This window comes from Triturus cristatus, chromosome 8 (genome assembly GCF_964204655.1).
Source record: "Triturus cristatus chromosome 8, aTriCri1.1, whole genome shotgun sequence".
Classification (NCBI taxonomy): domain Eukaryota; kingdom Metazoa; phylum Chordata; class Amphibia; order Caudata; family Salamandridae; genus Triturus; species Triturus cristatus.
In genome coordinates this window covers 1541784716-1541803355 of record NC_140591.1, presented here as the reverse complement: position 1 = coordinate 1541803355, position 18640 = coordinate 1541784716, and the positions used below count along the sequence as shown (strand labels likewise).

At 45.8% G+C, this 18640-nt stretch overlaps 1 protein-coding gene across 1 annotated transcript in view; it reads left to right on the top strand.

The window, feature by feature from the left end:
* Positions 1 to 18640, top strand: part of INPPL1 (inositol polyphosphate phosphatase like 1) — a 1340026-nt gene that overhangs the window by 283925 nt on the left and 1037461 nt on the right. The window contains exon 2 of the mRNA XM_085623407.1: positions 9641 to 9704. Within this exon, the coding sequence (XP_085479533.1) occupies positions 9641 to 9704 (64 nt within the window). The remainder of the gene's footprint in view (positions 1 to 9640; positions 9705 to 18640) is intronic.

Here is an 18640-nt window from a genome sequence, read left to right as displayed (position 1 = left end):
TCAAAAAACCGATGCATCCAAGAAAACTCATGATTGTATGCAGGCCTCCTAGTCTCAGAATGACCTTCTTCAAAGGACTATCCTGTGATACATTGGCTATGATGCTAAGTGCTTTGTGGAAAAGAGGCTGGTCGAATGTTATAATAGGGGTCTGGCTGTATCTTTTGGCATGGTCAGAAACAAAAAACAGTGTTGAGAGAATACACGTCTCATTTGTTGGATCCATGTTAATCATTGGCAGAAAGATGACAGATGATACACCGGGATGGTTACCTTTATGTAGTAGTTGGCATACTCCTTGCCATCCTGGAACACTGTTGCTGAGTAGATGTGAGATGTTCAATAAAATATCCAGGTTTGCAGAGGGGTCGCTGTACGCGTTTTCCTTAATGGTATACTTTAAGAAACGCATCCCACTGGCCTGTGAATGATATGTTTTTATTGGGATTTGCCCCAACCTCCTCAGTTCTTCAAATGAAGCTTGACGTTTCTTAATGACCGTTGAAAATGTTCTAGTTGGAGTCACAGTGGCGATAATGCCCATCCCATGAAAAGTACCATGGCCATCTATTGTAATAATATTGTGATCAATATTATCAGCTGCATATTGAACGAATTTCGGAGAACTTTCAGAAGGTTCCACAAGGACAGGTATAGTATTTCTCTTTCTGCTGCAGCTGAACGTTCAAAACAAAGAACTTCTGAATAGGAGCTTCAGAATCCCATATGATTTACTGCTTCAACTACAAATCTCGAGCTTGTGTTGTCATGTAATTGAACTGCCAGCCCTAACTGTAACGGTGCAACTAAGACTCGTGGGCGCACAGCTTGCATAATTGCCTGTCCTATAGAAGCGACTTTTCTCTCTGTTGGTTTTATCAGTAACAAAAACTGATAATTAGAGCCTTAACTAATCAGGAATATAGCTCACATTATAGTCAACGCTACTCATGTTTTCAATGGGTGGATATGTTTCTGGTTCTACAGGGATGTCTTTAATATAATTTCCTATTATTTCAGCAGCTGGCATAAGGAGATTGTTTCGATCCTCTTCAACATCTTCATGGCTATGACTGTGGTACTCTTGCAATACATGAGCAGCTGTACTTTTAAATGTAACGACATCAGCAGTCCCTGCAACTGTTCCTATGAAGATTTCATCTTCAAAATGCTCTCTGAGTTTTTGTTTCATATACTTCGAACTGTATGGGTCGCTATCTTCTGGCAGTAATTCTCGCATTTTATTAACAAGTTCTTTAACAGTAGTTTGTTCTTCATCATTTGCCTCCATGTATTTACCTACTTGAAGAAAAGTTTCCTGGCGAACTGAGTCCTCTGGTCGACCTGAAGATATTTGAGGGTTATAAGTGAACTGCCCGGGAATGAATTTCCCAGTATAAAAATTGACGTAACACTGTTTGTGGTAGCATGCATCTACAGCATGTAAATCAGACACATTTTGGATACGTCTCTTAACTTTGTCTGCCCATTCATCATTGCGTTCGTTGCATTTTTGTAAAACTGATGATTTGAATTCAACTGTTCGTGCATTAAACCACGCATTTTTTTTCCTCTCCCTGAAGTATAAATGTAACTCCGTACCACAGAAAAAACTATTTTTTCTAAAATCAAACGGGGTTTCACACGACCGTAGAACACGAGAAGTTGTGGGATCTGATTCTTTGTCCTGGAACGAAGTTTTCAAGTTAACAAAACGCGCTCTACATTTCTTGTGAACTTTCTGCCCAACACAAACGTGAAACTTAGATATTTTTCTCTCCTTGCATGTTTTTTGAATTCCAGTCACTCCTCTTTCAGATACATCGTCATCTTCTTGAAACACCACATCACAAATTAAACACTTTTCTACGTCCATTTTCACTGTATCTCACAGCAACTCGCAAGAACCTGTAACACATAAATGAAACATTTTTGATTAACAAAAAAACAAACAATAACAACAAAGTTACAAAACAAAACACAAACAATAGCAAACTTTTTATTTCAAAGGTTAATTGTAATATCTACGTTCCTTCACACTGTGTCATATAAGTCAACGAAAATATTATACAAACTTTGTCTATCTGACACATTCCGCGATTATTTGATATTATGGTCGTCAGAAACAATTTTTGATGTTATTTTTGACTTTCCTGTCCCTAAAAACATATAAAATGATACCACACATGGGCATATAAACAGTTATACCCTATATCTCAAATAATGGGCAGCCATTTTGAAAAATCCGCCATATTGGATTAACGCATCATGATAGTGGTAGACTTTTCACCATCGTTTTCTACGGAAAATTTTCAATAACAATCCACTCAAAGAAATTGTATTGCAATTAGTTCTAGGTTCCGCAACAAATTGACTAGTCTTTCTTGTATGCATGTATGCCTGGTAACTAACCCGGCGCGCTTTGATTACGGCTTCTTAAAGCGCAAATTGCCGTATCACGTGGTTACGAGTGGCCAATGGTGAAGATGTTTCAACTAAGCTTTATTAAACTGGTGAAGGTAGCACGGCCGTGCTGTACTAGGCAACAAGTGGTATGGCTTGCCGGAGCCAGCGTGATGAAATTTACCACGAAACATTGTGTGAGCTGATGATGTTGCAAAGTTACGACACACAGTCCTCGGTTATGTATATAATGCATAGTATTTTCTGGAAAAGACTGTCGCGTATCTGTATAATGGGCACATTATCTCCAAGAAGATGAAGCAACAACGAAGCCTTTTATCATGGTTTGAATGCCACTATTAAGAAAGATGTATGGCTTTTTCGTGCGCTGTCGTTACAATGATGATACAGATGTGTTAAAGTGACTAAATATCACTCAGTGAAGTATATACACAAATCGATATTGAAAATTCAAAATACTCAAGGTAAAGCCATCACAAAAATAAAGTGACATTGAAACCTCTCTCTGAAATGGTGCAACAGTAGTTGCCCATTATAGATGGTAAGGAGTGACTGTTCAATCCGTTAGAACGCTATTTATTCAGTTTTTACTAACTGCAGGATAGTGTAGTCTGTTGAGTATGGAGCTTAATGATAATGCAGTGTGGGGGCCAGAGACTCAAATATATGGAAAGATGACACCAAGGAGAGGGAATATACGATGGCCTGGTACCGCCATCGAGATGCTGGACTATTATTTGAAGGGCTGAAGTGGCTAAGAAGTACAGTGCCACTGTGAAATGTCAATGACCTTCATGCCTTTGAAGTATGGTATATAAAAGAATGCATAACCAAAAATTGGGTGAGACACTAAAAGACAGCTAACGAAGGATTTAGCTAGTATTGTATCATATCGCTTGGTCACACGGGATTTCCTGATTTCATCCGTTTTTGACTGTGTCTAGGATAAAAATCCAAAAGACTCTGCATTTTCTAATGGAATCCGTGTCCATGCCCTCTGAGTTGTTTATTTTTTTCCAGAACTAGCCATTGAATCTCTTCATGGTTATGTCCTTTTTCTAAGTAATGTTTCACCAGGGGGGCAGCCATTTTCTTGGTTCTTGGTTTCGGTGGATTCCTGTGGGATGCTCCTCTGTCACTCCTGGGTAAACTGTACACTGAGTAAACTGAGCTTTCCCATCCAAGCCTGTAACCGGTGGATTCTATCCATGCCTGTAACCTGTGGATTCCTGTGTGATGCTCCTCTGTCACTCCTGGGAAAACCGTACACTTGAGTAAACTGAGCTTTCCCACCCAAGCCTGTAACCGTGGATTCTATCCAGGCCTGTAACCGGCAGATTCCTGTGGGATGCTCCTCTGTCGCTCCTGGGTAAACTGTACACTAAGTGCACCGGGCTTTCCCAACCAGGCCCGTAATGAGTAGATTCTATCCATGCCTTTAACCGGTGGATTCCTGTGGGATGCTGCTCTGTCACTCCTGGAAAAACTGTCCTTTGAGTAAACTGAGCTTTCCCATCCAGGCCTGTAATGAGTGGATTCTATCCAGGCCTGTAACCGGCAGATTCCTTGTGGGATGCTTCTCTGTCACTCCTGGGAAAACTGTACACTGAGTGAGCCGGGCTTTCCCATCCAGGCCTGTAACAAGTGGATTATATCCATGTATGTAACCGGTGGATCCCTGTGGGATGGTCCTCTGTCGCTCCTGGGAAAACTGTACACAGAGGAGCATCCCACGGGAATCCACTGGTTACAGGCATGGATAGAATCCACTTGTTACAGGCCTGGATGGGAAAGCTCGGTTTACTCTGTGTACAGTTTACCCAGGAGTGACAGAGGAGCATCCCACAGCAAAGCACCGGTTACAGGCCTGAATAGAATCCACTGGTTACAGGCCTGGATAGAATCCACTGGTTACAGGCCTGGATAGAATCCACCTTTACAGGCCTGGATAGAATCCACAGTTACAGGCCTGGATGGGAAAGCTTAGTGTACTCTGTGTACAGTTTTCTCAGGAGTGACAGAGAAGCATCCCACAGGAATCCACCGGTTACAGGACTGGATAGAATCCACGGTTACAGGCCTGGAGGGGAAAGCTCAGTTTACTCTGTGTACAGTTTTCTCAGGAGTGACAGAGAAGCATCCCACAGGAATCCATCGGTTACAGGCCTGAATGGGAAAGCTCGGTTCACTCAGTGTGCAGTTTTCCCAGGCTTGATAGAGGCGCAGCTGATAGGAATGCACTGGTCTCCAAAAGCCATTGTAAATCTATAGAGTCCATCCCAGATTTTGTAAAGCGCGAGAACTTCTGACCGCTAATGTAATGCGTCGCAGCATGTGATTCGACCCAAACAATATCTAGGATTTTTTCCTAGAGGAATTATTTTGTATGCCAACTTATTAATTAATAAGGCATATTCCCCGTTATGTAGCATGACGCTTACGTTTTCCTGTCAGACAGCCTGATTTCCACATTTTTGGAAGAAAGGAGCCTTCAAGGCTTTTTCAGAGAAAACAGAGGAGGCGCTAATAATGTTACTTTATTGGAAGGTCTATTAATAGATATTTGGACCGAGAAATGAGGACTCCTGTGGGAAATATTTATTTTCTTGTGTACAAAAAAAGTTGAATGGCTACTTAGAGTGCGGCGCCCTCTAGCGGCAATTTGTGATATAATTTGTTGTGCCGAAGGGAGGAGGTTCGTATAAGGCCTGTCCTAAACCAGGAAGTGAACAGGAAAAGGAGTAGGCAGGAAGTCTTCGCTCCTGCAACGTTTCCTCAGGGCCTGAATTTCAGACTCTACTTTTCAGCCGAATGTAAACGTGTTTTTTGAAGATGCTAACCACCTCGTGGTGGTCTACATTTTCTTTAGGCACCTCGGCAGTCATTGATTTTATTTTAAATGACATCCCTCGGAAGTGTTTCCTTTCAGCGAGCTGCTTTTAGCAATTGCTTGATAAATTTCTCAATAAATGCACATTTAAATATATTTAAAATTAAAGGCACTGATTTATATGTATCGTTAAGTACAAGAAAATTACAGCAAACCCAAGCAATTGCCTGAAATGATTGGGCCCTCTGCAGAATGTTGTGAGGGCCCCTGAGAGTCCCATATTTAACAGATAGGGTCGGGGATAAATGGGGTCCCCTGAAGCAGGAGCGTAAGTAACACTGACCCCAGCAGCTCAGGGGCAACAGACCTGGTGGTGGGTGCCCGGGGCGGGGGTTGGTTTCACGCTCAGCCCAAGTCCAACGAATATGTGAGGTATGTGCAGAGCCCCATCATTTTGCGTTACACCACTGTCTCAGAGGATTGGCGTCCGCATGTGCCGCAGGAGCCTGCGGTATGACGTCACGGCATAAAGACATTCAACAGGAAATATTTGTGTTCCAAAGCAGAGGCACAACTAGAGCTAAATTTCGGGGGGGGGGGCTGAATCTTTAAGCAATAGGCAGAGTGGAGCTGCAGGGGCTTTAGTGCCAATATCGGCCACACTCACCAGCCCTCCCGCAGCAGCATACCGATAGCATAATAAGCAGACAAGACAACTTTTTGGTGGAGAAAATTGCCGCAGGTTTATTAGCATACCAAATAATACCAACATGGTGGGTTATCTTACAGGCGATCCAAATGAAAGCCGCCCCTCGCGGCCTACCACCTGATGGGCCTACTTGCATCGTGGTCTTAGCCAATCGGTGCTTAGCGGTTGTGGTGAGGGGATAGCCCCTCCCACTTCCGGTGAAACATTGGTCCACCATATAACTCACGCCCCCCCCCCCCTACGAGGGGCGGAGCGTTCAAGCGACCCCCGGTTGTACAGGTTTCCAACCTCCCGTAGGACAGATGGGGTGCCGTCGCACCCCAGGGTCCACCGCACAGACTTCTGGGGATATTCGGCCTCAGCACCCTTTGTGCTCCTGAAGAGGGTACCCCTGAGTACCTTTCCGCCTCTGGATCGCCATGTAACTCCGCCACAGCCCTGGGTGTGGCGACCGTCGCAGCTAGGGCCCCCCACCAAGGCCGGCGCTCCTACTTACATCCCGCTATTTCCAGGGCCTCCCCTAGGTCCAGAAGGAACAAGTCCATGCCTATTCTGGAGAGATGTACCCCATCGTCCTCGAAACACCCTGTGGATTTAGAATGAAGCAAATCATGTCTGATGAATCCAAACCCCATTTGTTCGGTGAATTTACGAATCGCGCATCTGACTCTCCTGCGCGCAGCCTCCATTGCCTCCCCAGGTCGGGCTCCCTGCCACAGGAGCCGGGGAGTGATCTCTGACCACCACAGTTCACATGTCCCTAACTGGTTGCTTAATTTGCAAATTGTGGGCTTCATGTTTTGTAGCAGTGTCCTTTTGCCCAAAGTAGTGGCCTTATCTTAGCTATTTATAGTGCCTCTCCCCCTATCCAGCAAGAGCAGGTGCGTGCTAAACTGGACAGATGTCCCCCATCGTCCTCAAAGCACCCTGTGAATTTGGCGTGTAGCAACCCATGTCTAAGGAAGCCAAATCCCCTCTGCTCAGCGAATTAACGCATGGTGCAGATGACCCTCCTGCGCGCAGGCTCCAACGCCTCCCCCGATCGAGCTCCATGCCACGGGAGCTGGGGGTGATTTCAGACCACAAAAGTTCACCTGTCCCCAACTGGTTGCTAATTTGCACATTGTGGTCTTCATGGTCTTCTTCTAGGGTGCATTACTTTGCCCCATTGACCAGACCATTTTACAGTTCTTTTGGATTGCTCCCTGGCGAACATAGAATGGTGTTCTTAATTGAGCACTGCATACCTTTCTATACACTCTTGTTTGCACCTAAGCCTATTTACCTACATCCTGCTTGCTCGAGCCCCTCTCCAGGTCCGGCAAACCTGTCCATGCCCCCTCAGTAAAAGGGTAGGCATCTTTACCTACATCCAGCTGATACACGTGCCTCTCCCTGCTCAGCAAACACTTTCCGCAGGTGTAACCCCATTTTCTTCATAACACCCTGTGGACTGGCAAGCCAAACTCACATGCCCCCAATTGTAGCCTTACTTACACATGGAGGACTTCATCTCTTGCAACAGTTCCCTCTTCCCCAAGAGAGTCAAGTGGCTTGCCTGCCCTTTCCATTCGATGCAGGAGAGGAAAAGTAGGAGCACTAATACACTTTATCGTCCAGAGTTTTCCCACAAGTGTACCCCACACCCTGAGGACCTTGCCCCCCTCTAAGGTCCCGCTCCTACCCTACTGCTTCTGTTGAGGGGCATCCACTTTAAATGGCCACTTCCTAACATGGCGATCGCACGCTAGACTTACACCTCTGCCAGCTGCGTGGCGCCCGCTTATCCCTTCTACTGATGACCGTCCAGCGGTACCCACCGGTTGTGCTGAGAGACATTCTCGGTAGCTGGCCACTAATTATGCACCACCCCATAACTACTGAAAACTGGCCTGCTCATTAGACCTGTTAAAATCTAACAGTGACCTCATGATTTAGGATGATAGGTCCCAGGGGAGACAGAGAGCCCTGACTCATCATGCACGATACAGGAGGACACGGCGTGCGCGCAGGAATTGCCTCTAAAGTCCGGTAAATATTCCCCAGATGCCAGCGAGGCCACAAAGGGATTGTTTGTCGCACACGTACGGGTGGCGTGGAGCCCTGCCTGTCGGCTGAGTGGGCGCGCTGAGGACCACACTGCGCGTTGGCTCGAAAATGAACTTTTTTTTTTTTTGCATCTGTTATATAGCGCAAACTCGACCTGAAGGTATTGGAGCGCTGTACATGAGCACCGTATTTACATTACATATTCAGGCACGGGGAGATTAAGTGATTTGCCCACAATCACAGGATGTGGACGCGACCTCGAGGCTCGATCCCTGGTTTCCTGCACCAAAGTCGACAGTTTAAGCCTCGGAGCACTGCGCACCCCAGGCGCTCCACACCCCCCACTGCCGTGCATTGCACCTCCTCCCCGGGAGGCCTGGCGACCATGGGAAGCCGAGGTAAGCGCCGCCCCGCAGCCCACAGCGATGCGGACCTTTCGGCGCCCGGCATCCCGACTGTAAAGATTACTTTTACAATGACTCCACAGTCGCAGGGAGCGGACAACGTGGCGTACGCCACTGCCCCCCCCCCCCCCCCCCCCCCCCATATCTACTCCCGCAGGCCAGCGTTAGTTGGACCCTCCAGGAGTTCATTGCCCCCCCCCCCCCCACCGTGGGCTGGCCCTGAACGGAGGGGTGCCGTTGCCATAGCCCTCCAGGAGCTGTGCCTCCCCCCCCTCACTGGCGGGCCGCCGCCACACCCGAAGCCGGGTTGAGTAACCCAGCCTCGGGGGAGGGAAAATCACTCACCGCGATAGTAGGCAGCTCCTGGGGACAGGACCGAGTCGGCGTCAGGGCGAGGGGACAAAGAGGCCGCCAGGGGCGGGGGGGGGGGGGGGAGGACCATATACCTCTCCCTGACCCCCCCCCCCCCCCGGACAGAAATGACGCGCAGGGGTCTCAGGCCAAACACTAGGCTGCCCAGTGTGCCATCTTGTGGCACTAAAGGGGCCGCCCTCTTATGAGGGTCCCCTGCGGGGACTGTCGGTCAGCCCGCATTAGAAGGGGTGAAACAACAGCAAGGCCTCATTAACATGCAAATGGTCTTTTAAAGACCTGTGAAGTCCTCGGGTGCTGCTGTGTACGCGTCCGGGAGCTGTCTCATCCCGGGCTGCCACACGACGGGGGCGGGGGGCTGAAGACCTTTGAGTCCAATGGGTGTTGCGCGCCTGTTCCAAAGCATACATGTATGAGTATGAAACGATTAATACGTACATACAAGGGATAAGGTTTTACTTATAGGTTGGACATCATTTTTCTGCTTTCTTCTGATAAATACGCATTTAAAATATTTCCTTAGGCCAGCGCATGGAGACCCTTACTCCCTACACCCCACGTGATCACTAGTGACATGCCCCGGCAGTGCACTGATGTCCATACATCATTTTGTAGAGGGAGTGGGGTGCTACAGGGGGCCGTGTTCTTACATTGCGTTTGTTGTAAGGAAGTTCCAGCAGGAACAAGGAGGTGTGGCCATTCTCCGAGGTGTATAGTACATTTGGTGTGGGGAGGCGGGATTGATTTTATAGAGGCGTAGGATGTAGGTAGGGGAAACCGCAGCAGGAGATATTTCTGAATTGTTTGCCAGCCAAAATGTCCTCTCACTGATCCTGCCTGTCCCTTCCACAGGTTCCAGAAGCACGTGCACACATACCGGATCCTTCCTGACGAAGAGGACTACCTGGCAGTGCAGGTGAGCAGACCGCGGCTTTCTGGGTCCTAGAGAGAGACGCCTTACCTGTGTCCCGACCGGGCGAGGTATCTTTTGTTTACTAAGAAGAGACGCATGCTATTTGCAGTTTTAATTAAGTTAGTTTTGTTTCGAATTATTTCGTAGGCACATACTGGGAGCATATCAGCTCAGACTGGTGGCCCAGGAGTTACGATTTAAAGCTGTCCGCAGTCCTTGTAGGCCCTTTTATGAGTTTATAAACAAAAGGATCCACCTTAAAAAAGGAGGTACTCAAGAGACCAGACAACAGGGGTAGTGGTGAATGAGTGTCCCTAAACGTGGTTGGGCACACTCAGTGTTGTTTAAATACCCCTCACACACCAAGAATGGCCCATGGTGTCATGCTTCATCATTGGGGTCTTCCCGCCCCGCTGCGGGACGGGGCGTGCTACGACCTACGACTACGTGGGAGCACTTTAGATGAAGTACTATGTGTGATGTAAAGGGGGGGTCTATTGTAGTTGTGAAAATGTGTATGTTAAAAAGCAACTGGCCCAGGGAGACAGAAAAAACTTTAATTCGTCCCGGGAGGGCTGGTGCTAGTCAAAACAAAAGTGCGGAGTTTGCCTACGTAATGTGTGGTTACTCCTAGTGAGTCAACATGTTTCGATGCTAGGCATCTTCATCAGGACAGGAAAAAGATCCCTCCCAACTTAGAAGCATGTGCTTAGTAAATATACAAACGTGAAAAAAATGCAGTAAATAGTGCACATCTATACAATACCCAATCGTATGTATGTAAATTTATATGTATATGAGGATAATGCCTCATGAACCTACAACGGGAAGGATCGTAATGGAGCCTTAGTTGTGCCCTGGCTGACGATCTCAGCTACGAGTCTGTCCCTCCCGCGGTTCCGCGGAACCGCGGGAGGGACAGACTCGTAGCTGAGATCGTCAGCCAGTTCATGAGGCATTATCCTCATATACATATAAATTTACATACATACGATTGGGTATTGTATAGATGTGCACTATTTACTGCATTTTTTTCACGTTTGTATATTTACTAAGCACATGCTTCTAAGTTGGGAGGGATCTTTTTCCTGTCCTGAATTAAAGTTTTTTCTGTCTCCCTGGGCCATTTGCTTTTTAACATACACATTTTCACAACTACAATAGACCCTCCCTTTACATCACACATAGTACTTCATCTAAAGTGCTCCCACGTAGTCGTAGGTCGTAGCACGCCCCGTCCCGCAGCGGGGCGGGAAGACCCCAATGATGAAGCATGACACCATGGGCCATTCTTGGTGTGTGAGGGGTATTTAAACAACACTGAGTGTGCCCAACCACGTTTAGGGACACTCATTCACCACTACCCCTGTTGTCTGGTCTCTTGAGTACCTCCTTTTTTAAGGTGGATCCTTTTGTTTATAAACTGATACTTAAGTGGAGGATGTATCCACCTTAGCGTTCACCTCTACACTCCCTAATCTTGTTATACTTGGCCCTTTTATGAGCCAGGCACCTCTTGTTTTTTACTCCCCCATTTTCTAATCTGTAAGTGTAGAATGGCAGCAGATATTCTTAAGTATGTGCAGTGCTTTAAATGGGAAAAAATAAGTGCAGGTACTCATTAAAATGAGCTAGAGGTGTAGTGAGGGGGCGGGGCTAGGGGCGGGGCTAAGGGCAAGACATGATGATACTTAACAACTTCCATATTAGTTGCAGCACACACCAAAACACATTATGTGTTTATATAAACAAAGCAGGTTAACTCATTACATAAAATGAAAGAAAAATGCGATATGTTAACATTTTCTTTTTTTGCAATAGTTGCACCTTCTTAATGTCACGCTGTTAATTGCTGTTTGGCACAATACTATATATTTTTGAGCATGCGAGTAGGAAGAAACTGAAAATACCCCCACATCGCACCAAAGCTTTTATGGCACTAAGCAAATGAAGCAACTCATCATGACCCTCCCCAGATGATATCTCTTGTCTCTTTCATCAATCTATCCATTCATCCTTTCATCCTACCATTCACCTGCTGATGTCCACCATTTAACCTTTACATTCTATCGTCTATTCAGTCTTTCATCAATCATTCAGTTTTTCACCATTCCGTCTATCCACCCTTCATATCTGAATATTCATCCATCCATCCATCTCCAAACCTATCCATTCATCCTTTCACTCATCCATCTCTTTATCCACCCTTTCCCTCATCCATCAATCCTTTCGCTCATCCATCCATCAACCCTTTCACTCCTTTATTCTATCCACCCTTTCACTCAATCCCTCCTTTCACTCATCCATCATCCACCCTTTCATCCATCCTCCCTACCTTTCATTCATCCAAACTTTCACTTATCCACCCATCATCCGCCCTTTTATCCAATCATCCACCCTCTTTCACCCATGCATGCTTTCAATCATCCATCCACCCATACATCCACCCTTGCTCATTCATCCATCCACTCACTCATCCACTTACCCACCCACCAACCCTCCCTTTTACGTTATCTATGAATCTTTGTCGCAGAGCAGACATGTACAAACAAAGTGCCACACATTTTCTTTAAAATACCTCCTGAGAGTGTCTTGATTCTCAATCTTTCTTTCACTTTTTCTTAAAAAAACAGGCATACACACAAACATAGCAGACACACAAAAGACTCAGGTATGATAAAAGCCATCTTTTCTCTTCACCTACCATGGCTTTTTTAATTGCCACCAGGGCTAGTCTGGCCGTAGCCTCATTGACACTGCCATGATTCCTGTGCTTGCACGAATGCACAGGATAGTGTGAATGTGATTGACAGCACAGGGTCTGAATGGACCCTTCTCTGTCAAGCACAGCGTGATTGCAAGCACCCGGACATTATTTAAATGAGCCCTGCTGAATAGCTCAACTGGGTTCAGATCGGAGGCTGCAGAAGCGGCACCTTGGCTGCCACAAACACTTAATACTTCTGCTCACCAGCACTGCCAATGAGCCTAGCTGTTCACGAGTACCGGTACTCTCCAGAACAGTAGAGAAGTGCCGGTACTCACATCGATAAATCTAAAAAGTGCCGGTACTCAGTACCAGTGAGTACCGGCCCATTTAAAGCACTGAGTATGTGCACCTTGGGATATCATGAGTAATCCACCACTAATCCACTTTGGGTTCCGTAGTAAGCGCTAAATTACAATTAGTCGAAAAACCCCGCAATGTTTTTAAGGTCTTGGTGTGTAACAGCTCAGCTTCGCTAAGGCACTCCGTAGTGTACTTACTGTGCAGTACGAATGAACCCACAGAAACTGAACATTGGCATTCATTATATGTCCAAGAGAGTAGAAAACGTTAGCGGGTGGGGCGTTCATTTGAGAAGGAATGTGATGATGACTGCTGTCGTGTCTAGACATTTTTTAATTAAGCAAGTGCACATTTGTGAGCTAGACTCGTACAATAACAGTCTTGTCTTGATATTGCACGAATCACACCGAGTGAGCAGTGGTGCAACAAGTGATATCCAAGTGTTCATGTAACTCCCGATGTGTAACGTGCATAAATTGCAACAGGCTAAGTCTTGAAAAGAAACCTATAGAAAGAGAAGACCTCTGAAAACACCCGAACAATAACACCAGTCATTTCAGTGGTTTCAGAGCAGTGTTAAAACTGCAGTTTGGGGAAATGCCAAATAGCATTTCTCGCACTGAATTTAACCAAAGGACAATGCAATGTGGCAGAAGCAGAAAACCATGCCGAATGAGCTCGAATGCGTCCAGCAGTGCCAAAAGCTAGGTTTCAAAAAATAAAAGTTAAAAAAGCATGTAGGGGGTCCCCTGTCAGGAAAACAAGGCGAAAGGAGTTGAAAGAAAAAAAACAACGACCCACCAAAGAAAGACCGCAAAATAAATCTTTGTCATGGATGTAAATGGCTTTACTTTATTTCCACCACCGTGGTTTTAAATTTTAACATACAACCCACAGTGCATTTCAACTGTGCCTTTCACTACTCAAAATACAGCAAAAAAGTGAAATACTGATCGAGTGCATCTTTGTATGTTATATCTATTTATACTCAATGTTGTCCATTTACAATCTTGTTGCAGTTTGTGCTGACCCGTAATTTCCACTATTGCCAAATGTGCTGCCATGTATTTTATACACCTCATAGCAGTGAACATTATTTGCTTTTTCCATGTCTTCCAGTATTGTTACATTGATCTAAAGACTATGGATATATGTTGATTTCTGTGAGGCAGATTTTTATGTAATCTTACCTGATACTGATAGTATGTGTTGATTTTGAAAATAAGGTCTTAGTTTTAGGTAATTCAGTTTAACTTGCATACGCAGGAGTCCTTTTCTGCTAAGTTAGGCTTGAGATGAATAACGACATTTTTTTTATTATTGAAAAATTGCTTCAGTATCAGTTTAGTTTGGTGGGACATAAAGATTTCACGTGTCTATGGATTGCAAACACACCACCAGAATAGTCATGAGAACAAGATAGGTATGGTTGTCTGCGAAGACTAATAAGAAGGCCATCTGTGACTGTGAAGCCTAACTTGCTGTCGTAGAACAGTGCAGAAAGTCAAAGAAGGCCCTGGACATGCTCTCGTTCCCTGGGCTGCCCTTGTGACCATTCAACTTCGAAGTCCAGGAATTCAGGTAAGTAGAAGAAATAAGTACAAGAAGTTGAATCACGGGTCCCCTTTGTTCCACCACTCCCACTTTTCGAAGTTGCGCTAAGTCCTGAGTACCACCAAGCCACAGGCTCGTTCTCCCCATCCTATATTGATTATGCAGTTTATCCCGATGCTCCCTGACATCCTCTGGTCACCGGCGACTCCTCAACAGCCCTAGAATTTTAAATTGGTAACAGAATATTTGGTAGTCACAATGCCTCTAGAGCACCTTTGGGCCCTAAGGATGCAAGGTGGCCTCTAGTCAGGTTACCCCCAGTTGATTCGTCCCCGAAGCGGACTACCCCACTCAACCTTGCTTCAAGACTAGTCTCATTCACGAGCCTCGCTCCGCTGACTTCATCTCCAGCACGGCTCCGACACCAGCGCTGCGATTGGCACCACACGGTTGCAAACCACACAATGTTTGCCTATTCTGACCCAGAAACCTCCCAAACTCATGATGGCGATGACAGTATTGATGATACTGATCATAACAACAGAAGAGTGTGCCTTTCAAACAATGGATGTAGAGCACGACCGAAGAATCCAACTAGGTTCTTTATAAAGCCCTCACTCACCAACCCAGTTGGTGACATGCTTCATCATTGGGCCCCACCAGGAGAGGCAGAGTGCCACCCTGGTGTGCTACAACGCCAGAATTACTGCGGAGCTGGTTGTTCGTGTTTCGTGAATAGTGAAAGAGTGAAAGTTGGTCAACATGTTTCTGCCTATGTGTAGTAAATTAAACAGGCCTTAGCGCGCCCATACCGCCGGAGTTTACACTTGACGGTCCTGACGAGTGCCAGTTTAATTTACAACACATAGGCAGAAACATGTTGACCAACTTTTAAGTGGACTTCGCTGAACAATTTATTCAGCCCAATTGTCCCACACTTTGTTTTTACTGTGTCCGATTGGCTTCTAATACATTTGTTTTTTGACACAATCGTGATACTTTTAACATTCACTCTTTCACTATTCATGAAACACGAACAACCAGCTCCGCAGTAATTCTGGCGTTGTAGCACACCAGGGTGGCACTCGGCCTCTCCTGGTGGGGCCCAATGATGAAGCATGTCACCAACTAGGTTGGTGAGTGAGGGCTTTATAAAGAACCTAGTTGGATTCTTCTGTCGTGCTCTACATCCATTGTTTGAAAGGCAAACTCTTTTGTTGTTATGATCAGATTCATCTTGGGGGACTGAGAGTGTTCCTTATTTAATTTCCCTCCCTCTCTGGTTGTTTTCAACAAGTGTTGATGATACCCCTTGTAATAAATTGGGTTGGTGGTTGAGGGGTGTGAAACCCTACTCAAGTAACAGCCACAATTCTTGTCAATGTGAACTACAAGAAGTCACTAAATTAACCTGTGCTTAACCTTCTGGTAACTTGGCACAAAATCAGTCCAGCTTAACTTCCAGACAGCGTGTAAACGATTTATACCGCACACAAACAGTAATAAAGTGGAAACCCAACACAAGAAAAATCCCATACCAATTTAGACAGAGTATATTTTAATCACTTATTTGACACCAAAACGGCAAAAATCAAATCATCAGAAACGGAGATATGCAGTTTGAAAGGTTTCAGGTAAGTATAGCAAGTAAAAAGCACAAAAAAAGCACCACTTGCGAGTATCTGATTATGCAAGACCGGATGGAAGTCACAAGTTCAGGCTGACCACAATGGAGCAGGGACCAGGTTAGTCCCACTGAAAAAGTTACCTTTTAACCGCCAGCCAGCATGAGGAGTTCGTTTTGCGGCGGAGGTGGACATGAGGAGCAGGGTGAGCGTCACAGATGGTTGTCACTGTAGCACGAAGAGCTGGACGGTTGTTGCTGTGTTTTGTCAGGTGACGGTCGTTGTTGGAAATTCACCTTGGCGGTCACCACGGGCTGTCAATGCTGTAGCACAAAGTGCAGATCTCTCGTTGCCTGTTGATTCTGGCGGTCACTGCAGCGTGAAGCTTTGCGTTGGCAATTGGAACGGAGGGTGGCAAGATCTCAGTGCGAACGGACCTTTTCGCATGTCGTGAAGAGCCCAAAACGTTAAGATTTCTTCCTTTATTCAAGGAGGTGGTCAACTGATGCCACACCAAATGTCCAGGAACTGGGAGGCACCTCTTGGGGGGATCAGTAACTGACTCCAGCAGTGGCCAGCAGGGCCCAGGCAGGTCCAGTTCAGCAGGCCAGCTGGTAAGTTGCAGAGGGGCCTCTGTAGTCTGTAGCTCAGAACAGGAGGTCAGTCAGCTGACCCTTCGACTCACATCAAAGTTTTTCACTACCAGGACATATAAAACTTAAAAGTAAATGTTCATATTTTCACATACAACACACCCTGCCCTATGGTCCGTTTAGAGCCTACCCTAGGGATTAGTTATATGTTTTAAAAAGGAAGGTTTAGGCAGTGCTTAATTTGAGCCGGTGGGTTCCGCTGCTCAGCACCTGCACTTAATTACCTACACCGGCGCTTTTCATGAGCGCCAGTTAAAGACACATTCATTTACAGGGAGATTAAGTGATGTGCCCAGAACCATAGGATGTTGAGTGGACGCCGAAACTCAAACCCGCTTCCCCAGCTCCCAAGTTGGCAGCTCTGGCCATTACGCCGCATCGTCTGCCCACTTTCATGATTAGTAGTTGGTTCTGTTTTAGGCGGCGGTAACAGGAGAAATGGGCTGGTGCAAGCTGTCTCCTGATGAGGGCTCTGGCACTTATTTTTTTATAAAATAACCAGTGGGTTTAGGCCTGGCAAAAGGTTTCCCCTACAGACAGATTGGCATGTGTCAGTATGTACTCTAGTCATTCCAACACTATTAAAAACCTAATCATTATACATTGGCACATTCTGATTACTGGCAAGCAAAACTTAAAGAAACCTTTATTTGCTTTAGGAGAAGCAGTAATTTACAAGAGCTGTTGGTTCATACACAATGCAAGATGGCCAAGGCAGCCTCACAAACGGAACTTTGGTGCCTTCCAAAAGTGAGCAGACATTACCCCTGTAGATCATGTTCCATGTGTCACCTTACTATGACACCTCCATCTGTTGATCTGGGTCTGAATACTCCATGGGAGCTATGGATATGCACTAATTGTAATAGTAAGGGAGTGATTTACCTGATTACCTGCCTATGTTCCCTGCACTGTGGAGGCATGATCACTTGGAAGGTATGAGTTCGCATTTGTGAACACCGAAGCACCATACGATGCAGATATAGTACCACCAAACTGACTAACTATTATTTCAGCATGAAGCACACAGAAAATGACTTGTTATGGGTAGTCATTGATAAACTAGATGTGAAAGTAGAACTGACTAATTTCACACAGTTACTCAGCCTGAAAAAACAATGTTGAGTTCATCGCCTGCACACTGTCCAAGATGAGCTTAACAAGGACATACCGTAGTGAAGAAGCATGATGATAACACGCTAGGCACTCTCCACTTCTCGCTCCACAATGAAAGCGCTTTATACTTCAAGTAAAATTCCTAGCCAGGAATACTCACGACCTGCAGGTCAATCGCCGGATAATCGCTTAAGTCGCCACAGCATTACAACACACAGCGGTGACCGTCAGCATAGCAGTCAAACCCTCCTTCACACCAGGGCAAAGGTGAGCACTGCCTTCCTTCCTTCTTCCCATCCTCCTCACCAGTCTGTGTAGTGAGGAGTCTACACAGGGTCATTTAAGTAGAGTTTATTTGCATAGAAGGAAGGCAGTTAAACATCCAGACGGCTAGCTCCCCAATAGCCTTTCTGCAACCGTCCACCAAGAACCTACCCCAACCCGCATTCCAAGAACCCTGCCACCCACCAACATTCTGCCCAAGGTTGCTTAGAACGCTACACATACTAATGATGTCATTGTTTGAGATCTAATATCACTGTCTGCTTTGAGGTGACCTTTTGAGTCACATTAACAACACACACATTTTATGATTCAGCTGAACAAATCTTCGGGAGACTCTGTCACACAGATGGCGGTTTCATTTTCTACTCTCACTTTTATCACCCTGCGAGCAGCATTATGGAAATATGGACAGTACCATTTATGTATTTAATATGTTAAAAGAATACATCCCTCTTCCATGAGGTAGTGATATTTAGTTATAAAGATAGCCTGCCACTGATTGAGGTTCTCGGGTTAGTTTCCCTTACTCTAGCTGCCCATGGATTTAATTCACTACCCACGCACAGAACTTCAATTCTCAGCTTCTTAGAGCAAGATCTCTAACCTTCTGGTCAGAGTCACTGCTCTCCCCTGCGC